Source organism: Sinocyclocheilus rhinocerous, unplaced genomic scaffold (assembly GCF_001515625.1).
Source record: "Sinocyclocheilus rhinocerous isolate Xijiao unplaced genomic scaffold, SAMN03320098_v1.1 scaffold1294, whole genome shotgun sequence".
Lineage (NCBI taxonomy): Eukaryota > Metazoa > Chordata > Actinopteri > Cypriniformes > Cyprinidae > Sinocyclocheilus > Sinocyclocheilus rhinocerous.
Window position 1 is genome coordinate 3,185,157 of NW_015656157.1, and position 9,904 is coordinate 3,195,060.

Consider the following 9,904-nt stretch of genomic DNA (forward strand, 5'->3'; position numbering starts at 1 on the left):
TAACAAACTGTTATTAAATTCAGTCATTCATTCTTTGACGTGCATTTCAGTTTCAATTCTAGTTAAATGGCCTAGTTTCTGAAAGGGCATGACTAGCCCATGCAAACTAGCTCTGGGCAAACACTGTTTATGGTAAGGCTTATTCATCTGCCATGTTAGAAAATAATGTTAACGTCAAGATATTACCATGTTAAAAATGCATAAGTTTATGTAGAAATGTGCATTAATTAAAGAATTGCACTGTTAAAGTAAAAGTAAAAGAGTAAAAGTACTGAGTAAAAGTACTCAAAGTAAAACAGTGTGACTGTGATTACTTCTATGAGAGTAAAAAAATGAAACAACTAGTTAGAACAAAAACATAATTCTGACTAAATAAGAATCAATAAAAAGTAAATGAAAGTAAACAAAGTAAATTAAATGTGCATATTTTTTGTGCATACACAAAAGATCTTTAAATTATATATAATAATATATAAATAAAATGTGTGTAGCCTATGTATTTTTGTCTAGGCTTAAAGATTCAAAAAAGGCTGAAAAAGCTCAGCATGGCTCCTCACACTTCTAATTTAACAGACGAGCAAAGAAAGCAGCTCTGTGCCTTACTGGGGAAAGTGAAACTGACTCTTCTCTACAAAGCAATTCAGTCCATGGATATAATGCTTCTGCCTTCCACCAGCGATGTGACCGTCAGGGTCCTGCCTTACAGCTTACAGATGATTCCTTACTGAATCTTTACTCATTTAAAATCTATTGATTTCTTCAGAAAAAAGTGTTGTGTTTATTAAACTGTGATAACATGGGTGTCACGTTGTGTAGCAGGCAGGAAGACGAATACAGAAGGATCAAGTTTCAAACGCAAATTTTAATAATACCTCCAAAAGCAGGCAGACAGGTTGTAATAGGCTACACACAACTAGGCTATCCTAATGGTGACTGGATAGAGACTGGCAGTGAAAGCACAACTAAAATAGCAAACCAAACGAGATGATTAATCGAACACAGCTGGACACTAATGATTACAAATGATGAGCAAGCAACATAGACAAAGGAAACTGAAAACTGATGAAAAACATAGGCTACTAATAGTCCGTATAACAAACCTAAAGTCCATGAACTAAAACTAACGAAAATAAGCAAGGCGCAACCTCGTTCCGTAACAGAACAACAGATGAACAGAGGGATGTAGGGGGTTTAGGAGGGGGCAAAGAAATGAGGGCTGGTGGCAGGAGGACGACGAAACCGCGGCAGCAAAGATGGAGGAAGTCCGCTGGCACAGACCCAGAGCTCCTAAGGGAGGAGCCAAGGTGGGCTAATACAAGAGCTCCTAAGGGAGAAGCCAAGGTGGTGTGGAGGCTGACGACAGTTGGGTATGGAGATAGAATTGTTGCATAATTCCAAATAAATAGATTACGATCCATAAATAAATGTAAAGAGATTAACAAACATTAAACATATTGACAAATAAATAGAATGAGATCCACAAATAAATCTTAAAGTTTCACAAACATGAATTAAATTCACAAATAAATAAAATGAGATTTGCAAAAAAAAAAAACATTCACAAATATATATTTATGTCACAACCACAACTTTGCCTGGCATTTATTTGTGAATCGCGTCCTGTGCATTTGTAGATAGCTGCACACATTTGTGAATCGCGTCCGGTCACTGTGCATTTGCAATTGTGAAACATTTCTTGCGTCAAGACCAAGCGGCAACCTCCCCCTCTCTCTCGTGAAGCCAACAAGGAAGTCCTTTTATAAGCATTTTTACATTTATAAAGTCATTTTTTCTTAAAGTGTGCTTCATCTTTTTGAGTCAAATTCTTGCATATAATTGGTCAATTAGAATAATGAGACATTTGGGCTGTTACCAAGCAAATGGTATAAATATCAACGAAATTAATCTTTGCAGTGCAGAGGAAACACAGAAGCTGCGTCTGAAGAGGCATTTAGATGTCACACTGTTTAATGCAGCTCAGAGGGACATGGGATGCTTTAACCTGCAGCCCGAATCATTTAAACGGTTGATTCATTCAGAAACGAAACACTGTCATATGTTGCTCAGAGACGCAAAACAGTGCTGTGGCTTTGTTTGGAGTTATTTTTGTTGTTTTATTGAGAACTGTATATTAATATCACAATTTTAATATCACATTTGAAATCATGTTGATTTTTGGAGAAAAGAAATGACACCGATATATAAATGATATTTATATAAACTATATTAACTTATATAAATTTATACATTTTCTGCTCCCATATCTTGAATTTTGTGATCATTCGAAATGTTTTTTAATAAACTGAATCATACAGTGAAAGAACGCACTGTAGATGCGCACACGCACTAGTCTAACCTACTACACTTCATCACACACTGTTTCTCTGGCATTTTCAAAGGCACGTAACATAAAATACTGTGGCTTGGTTGGGATGATACACAGTCTAATGGTCTAACGAAATCCAAATTTAAACATCTTTTACTGTACCCATTTTATGGCCCTTATATTACCTATTTGAGCCAATGCAGATGAATGAAGTTATCTCAGGACGAGACCGCCCTGATTGTAAAGCAAAACGTGATTGGCCTGAATGTTTACAAACCTATAATTGGTCTATTGGCTTTCACTTCTTGTCAGTATACGTTCTTTGGCTGGAGTGGAGCTGTGTGATGTAGGAAGAGTATTTGATCGCTTCCTACACATAACGCGACCAAGGTCAGCTTCTTAGACGATATAGACACTATAAAGGTATTAAATATTCTATGTAAATATGATACACTTTGAAAGTAGACATGCAAATAAATTTAATAGTAATGGTAGCGATATCAATGTCATGGTTTCAGTTTCATTTCCGGTTAATCGCACTTGTTCACTATAAGAATCAAAATACTGACATTAGTTAAGTATCTTAACACTATTTTACAGTATTTATTCATCTTTGATGTTCATATATAAATAATCCATTAAGGATTTTTAAGAAATTATATTTTCTTTATATTATTATGTAATGAATGTCTTTTTGTTAAAGATGAATAAAAAAACACTGGGAAAGCGCAGCGTGGAGTCCCTCACTTCTGATTTAACAGAAGAGCAAAGAAAGCAGCTCTGTGGCCTGCTGGGGAATGTGGAACTGACTCTTCTCTACAAAGCTTCTGTTCATGGATATCAAGCTTCTGCCTTCCACCAGCGATGTGACCATCAGGGTCCCACCTTACTTGTAGCCTACAACCATTCAGGCTACATCTTTGGTGGATACACTAGTGTAGATTATACTCAGTGTTGCCAGCAAATTACAGATAAAGAGGCTTTCCTGTTCAGCTTTCAAGATAAAGAGCCATTCTGCATCAAAGTTAAGAGTGGACATTATGCACGTTATGATGATGCTGGAGGGCCCAACTTTGGTCAACAGTTGTGCTTTTGCTACAACAATCAACCAGTTGTGTATCATCAAGGAGGGATCAATGCATTCGTTTTTTATTCTGATACACTGTATGGGAACGACACTGATCTGAGTGAATGTGAGGTGTACAAAGTCAAACACAGTAAGTCGATTGTCAGAAAAATGTTTATCACTCACTGTATTTTATACACACATGTAGTTGTGTACAATAGATTATTTACATTTTTGAGTCTCTTAACCTTCTAAAGTCTGACATATGAAATTATAGAAAAGAAATATATAAATATAAAAATATCAGCTGTCATTCGGTATCTCCCAATAATATGAGTTAAGATTATATTTAAATGCTTAGTTTTATGATCAAAACCGGAGGTTAAAACATAATAATTCAATGGGATGATTGAGAGAACAAAAAATGTTCCTCAAAAGCCTCATTTAACATATCTGATGCTCACATTTTAACATGACTTTTCTAAACTACTATATATATATACAGTGGGTACGGAAAGTATTCAGACCCCCTTAAATTTTTCACTCTTTGTTATATTGCAGCCATTTGCTAAAATCATTTAAGTTAATTATTTTTCCTCATTAATGTACACACAGCACCCCATATTGACAGAAAAACACAGAATTGTTGACATCTTTGCATTCTGTCAATATGGGGTGCTGTGTGTACATTAATGAGGAAAAAAAATTAACTTAAATGATTTTAGCAAATGGCTGCAATATAACAGAGTGAAAAATTTAAGGGGGTCTGAATACTTTCCGTACCCACTGTATATATGGATAATCAAGTAAAATTAAGTTGCCTCAGTTCAGTGAAGGTTTATCTTGAAATATCAATAACAGTATAAAAGTTATTCATACATTTACTTTAAAGTAAACAGTAAATATTCAACAGGTGTACCACAACCTGAATGCCAATGTTTTTGTAATTATACTAAAAGACTAAAAGTTATTTTACTTCCAAAAAGTATAAACTATCTATCAGACAACAGAAGGCATGTAGTAGATTGTGGTCAAGTTTTGATCAAATTGATACCTTAGAGGCCTTTGAAATTTTGATATCAAAATATGATACAGTAGATCAGTAGAAGGGTTAATGTTGTTAACATTACTGAAATGATGCTCTATAATAATCTTTATTCAATATGTCCCAGTCCTTCAGGTCATGGAGAAACCATGGAGGAATGTTCTGTGGACAGCTGAGTATGTTTCCACTAAATGTTCTTATCAAAGTGTTGCAGATTTTATACAATAATCTGCTAAATTAAAGTGGTGATTCCTTTTGTAGTCGAAGAGCACAGCTCATGGGATTGATCAGGAATCATAAACCCCTGATGACGTCTGTGAGTCGGGTCAGAATCCTAATGATCGGTCCTGTAGGTGCTGGAAAATCCAGTTTCTTCAACTCCATCAACTCCATCTTCATGGGCCGCATTACCAGCAAAGCCATGTCAGGATCTGCAGGAACTAGTCTCACCACACAGGTACAGATTCAATAAGATTATCACGTTTCCTATTAGAGCTCGAGAAACGTCTCTTGATGACTTCAGGTGTTGATGTGATTCTCTTCTTGGTTGGTAGTTTCGCACATATCCAGTGAAAGACGGTCGTGAGGGAAAGCCGTTGCCGTTTGCGTTGTGTGACACCATGGGACTCGAGGAGCAAACAGGTGCAGGACTGGATATTGAGGATATCAGCAGCATTCTTCAAGGTCACGTACCAGACCGCTATAAAGTAAGCTACTTATGGTATGTCTACATTAATCCGGATACATTTGAAAAAGGCATTTCTGTTTAAAAACACAAGAGTTTACCAAAAGTTTCTCCTCCACACTGAAACTAAAATTATCTTATTGCGCATGTGTAAAACATAATAAAAGCTCACTGAGATGATACTGAGAGACCAGACATACCTGTAATAAAATCTGTCATCTTTGCAGGAATGTAATATGAAGGTTGTATGGAGTAACATTTATCTTTAGCAACACTGTGAAAGTGAATAGCACATAGCAGGCACATACTGGTATAAACATCAATATCTATTGGTACAATATGCATCACATGATTAAACATGCAACATCATTTTCAAATACCGGTACCTCCTTTTTCCAAGTCCACATTACAGCAAGAAAACAGTGTTTTTAAATTTATGTTCAATTTATCTTCACAAAGCTCAGTTTTCACAGGACAAAAGCTGTGTCACTATGAAGGAAGGCCAAAACAAACCAGGGGCCTTTCATCAGTACTGGGGCACAGGCCCGCCATCAAAAAGTGTGCCCATATTTTGATACATTTTTTAAATAATGTTTTTGGATATAAATAGGGCTGTTGCTGGCTTTAAGCCATTAGTCGACGAATCACATTTATATTAATTACTTATATACTAAGCTATTGAACTACCGCAAATAATTCAGTGTGTGAGTGATCTATCCAAATAAATCAAACTGAATCGGTCAAATTCATTTTTTTTTATAAACAGTACAAAACATTAAAGCAGTGCAGTTATAAACAGAAAAAAAGTATACTCCGATGCAGATGTTCTGTCAGGCTAACAAAACAAACAACAACAATGTGATAAATTTACATCTTAAGAGGACACATAGGATGAATATAGAGATACATTGCTTTTGGATTAACAGAGCTTTGGATAGTTTCCATATATTTGTCTAGATCAACTTTAAATAAAGAAAAGAGGCTTAGAGCCAGTAAATGTTTGTTTTATGTATGTGAAATTTAGCTAGCAGGAAACACAAATTATGTAATATTTGCCTTAATTCTCATACGAGTAGTCAAAAAATCCAAAGAAAACATCTTTAAAACAGTAAGAAAGGTCACTTACAAAATGAGATTGGATAAACATAAAAAATCTGACCAAAAAGTTCTTGTGACACCCCTGGCCAAAACATAGAGAAAAAGATGCGTTTTCAAATGTATCCAGATTAATGTAGAATTGGCCTTATACATATGCTTAAGTCCACGATTTAGATTGAAGTTTTTCAATACACTTTACATTGATTTATCCTGATTCAGTTCAACCCCATCTCACCATTTCAACTCAATGAGCAAAAGGCCTCCAGACCTGCATCTCTACAGGAGAAGATCCACTGTGTGGTGTACGTGATAGACGCCACCAAAATCTCCCTCATGTCCGACAAACTAGAGGAAAAACTTGCTTCCATACGCAGAAAAGTGAACTCACTGGGTAAGTAAAGTAAGTAAAGCATTTTTAGATGTATGTTGCAAAACTCTTATGCCAAATGTTCCATGACTAATTAATAGTTATTTACATTATTTCAGGCATTCCCCAGATGGTTTTGATGACAAAAGCAGATGAAGCATGTCCTGAGGTGGAGAAAGATCTTCAAAGCCTTTATGTCAGTTCCTACATCAAGTCAAAGGTGAGAGTGAAAGTTTCTTTCAAAACTGTGCAAGATTCAAATAAAAATGAACAATTGATTATACACATTTCTAAGATAAGGTGACCAGATTTCTGAAATGAAAACCAGGGACATTTCTTAATTCAGTGGTCAAAATATCATTGAAATCTCACTTGTGATTATCTACAAATGAAAGAATTGTTGTGGTTTCCATATATTAATATCATAATTAACTCCAAATATGTTTGAGGATCAAACTTACCCTAGTTTATTAATAGGCCTACAATTCACCAAAAATCATACTGAAAAGTAAAAAGTAACTATTGCAAATAGTAAACAGATCAAAATAGGATTATAACAAAATTATGACTTTACAAAAACACATTGAAAATAAAACAATAAATATGAGAATATGATAAATAAAACTATTTAGCAAATATTTTTAACATTTTCTTCCTGTATTTAACATTTTCACAAACTGTGATTATAAAGTAATGACAACTTTTCAAAAGATTTTTTCCAAGTTAATTTATGTTTATTCTTTTGGACATAGATCTTTACTATCCTCTAATCAGGCATATTATTTTGTATTCTGGGCTCATTTTGACCACAAAGTATGTGTTTTCTGCAAGTGTATTTGTTTAGTTTATTTTTTATATTATTCAGTTAGGATTGTGACGACGGAAGTTTCAGTTCCATGGAGGACAAACCCAAATAAAGTGCTGTGTATTATAGATGGGGATATATACACCTCTTGATCAGCACAATAAGAGTTAAGTTCAAAGATTGTTATTAAGTTTGCCTGTTTGGCTGATCTAGCTTTTAATAGTGATAGCAAATCCACTCAAGAGAATGGAAATAAGCTCCTCATTTCATTCATTTTCATGCTTTTGTTAGTTGCTTGTTTACTGTTGTTCTATGATCAGGTTTATAGGTTATAGTAATACTAAAATGATGAGTTATGACTTTGAAATAACTGAAGAAAAACATGGAGAATTCAATATGCTTAAACTGTATAACCATTATATATATATATATATATATATATATATATATAAAACCTTTCTTCTGCTAAACGGGACATTTTTTGATTCTATTGAAGTGTGAAAGTTTCTTTCAAAACTGTGCAAGATTCAAATAAAAATGAACAATTGATTATACACATTTCTAAGATAAGGTGACCAGATTTCTGAAATGAAAACCAGGGACATTTCTTAATTCAGTGGTCAAAATATCATTGAAATCTCACTTGTGATTATCTACAAATGAAAGAATTGTTGTGGTTTCCATATATTAATATCATAATTAACTCCAAATATGTTTGAGGATCAAACTTACCCTAGTTTATTAATAGGCCTACAATTCACCAAAAATCATACTGAAAAGTAAAAAGTAACTATTGCAAATAGTAAACAGATCAAAATAGGATTATAACAAAATTATGACTTTACAAAAACACATTGAAAATAAAACAATAAATATGAGAATATGATAAATAAAACTATTTAGCAAATATTTTTAACATTTTCTTCCTGTATTTAACATTTTCACAAACTGTGATTATAAAGTAATGACAACTTTTCAAAAGATTTTTTCCAAGTTAATTTATGTTTATTCTTTTGGACATAGATCTTTACTATCCCCTAATCAGGCATATTATTTTGTATTCTGGGCTCATTTTGACCACAAAGTATGTGTTTTCTGCAAGTGTATTTGTTTAGTTTATTTTTTATATTATTCAGTTAGGATTGTGACGACGGAAGTTTCACGGAATGTTTAATATTGTGTGCAAAACAATCCCGCAATCTTATCATGCCTTAAAGTGCACACAGCGCTCTGCTCTCGCCCAAGTTCTTCATGGCTACAGCAGCGGCACGCGACTAGTAATCAGTGTAGCTCGCAGCGCCCTCTGCTGGTGAAAATAATCGTCCACGGATTTGCGGGTCTTGTCTTTTTCTCCTACAGGTGACTTGCAGGACCCTGTACGTTATGGTACTAAATTAGTTTTAATCGTTTAGCCACCACAGTGTCTTGTCTCCATTGGCAACACCCACGACTTGTGTCAAGTGACGTCGCAGGAAGCGGAGAGTGCAGGTGGCGATTGCAAGTGACATTGTAATTTTGTTCCTTTTTTCTTGTCTTCACCACCTGGCTACTTTTGTAAAATGTTGAGAGATTCAATAAATAAATAAATAAAATAATTTTAAAAAAGGGATCGCAAGTGACGTCACTTGCGGAAGCGCAGTTGTGAGAGTGCACGTTCTCCCAAAGGCAGCATTTTCCAGTATTCGGACGCAGCCACTAGGTGGCTACTGTCGACCTTCTTGAGTTACAGCTGTGATCGATGATGAGAATAATGATGACCAGACGAGTTCATTCATTATTTCTTTCACGGAGTAAGCGGACTGTGAAAGGTAAGCTACAGAGTCGACATAAATATTACAGAAATATAAAAGTATTTCACATTTTATATTTCATTGAATAAAGGCCCCTGAAGCAAATCCATGCGTTTTTGTAAGAAAAATATCTATATTTAAAACTTTATAAACAGTCATCTCTAGCTTCCGCTAACTGTACACGTGTTCACAATATTTGCGCCCTTTTCTGATTTCTGGATGATTTATTTTACTGATAGGGAAGCTTTCCTGTTCAGCTTTCAAGGCAAGATCCCTGTGTGCATCAAAATGAACAGTGGCTATAATGCACGTTTCGATGATGCTGGAGGTCCCAACTTTGGTCAACAGCTGTACTTTTGCTACAACAACCAACCAGTTGTGTTAAATCAAAGAGGGAATGCATTCAGTGTTAATACGACAACAATGTATGGGAACGACACTCAACTGACTGAATGTGAGGTGTACAAAGTGAAGCGGAGCAAGTCAGTCATCAGAAAAAAAGTGTTATTCATGTGATTATATAATTTAATATACATTCATATTAATTTAGATTGCCAGTCCCTCAGATCAGTGCCATACACAAGCAATGGAGGAATGTTCTGTGGACAGCTAAGTACAGTGGTGTGAAAAAGTTTTTGCCCCTTCCTGTTTTTTTAATTGTTTGCATATTTGTCACACTTAAAAGATTCAGATCATCAAACAAATTTTAATATTACACAAAG

The 9,904-nt window shown here is 34.7% G+C and overlaps 1 protein-coding gene across 1 annotated transcript in view; it reads left to right on the forward strand.

The window, feature by feature from the left end:
- The first annotated feature begins 1,249 nt into the window (after nucleotides 1-1,249).
- LOC107719631 (interferon-induced protein 44-like) overlaps nucleotides 1,250-9,904 on the forward strand; it is a 16,513-nt gene continuing 7,858 nt past the window's right edge. The window contains exons 1-7 of the mRNA XM_016527116.1: nucleotides 1,250-1,304; nucleotides 3,030-3,543; nucleotides 4,565-4,613; nucleotides 4,699-4,894; nucleotides 4,992-5,144; nucleotides 6,440-6,611; nucleotides 6,707-6,807. Coding sequence (XP_016382602.1) covers nucleotides 1,254-1,304; nucleotides 3,030-3,543; nucleotides 4,565-4,613; nucleotides 4,699-4,894; nucleotides 4,992-5,144; nucleotides 6,440-6,611; nucleotides 6,707-6,807 — 1,236 coding nt within the window. The 5' untranslated portion in view covers nucleotides 1,250-1,253. The remainder of the gene's footprint in view (nucleotides 1,305-3,029; nucleotides 3,544-4,564; nucleotides 4,614-4,698; nucleotides 4,895-4,991; nucleotides 5,145-6,439; nucleotides 6,612-6,706; nucleotides 6,808-9,904) is intronic.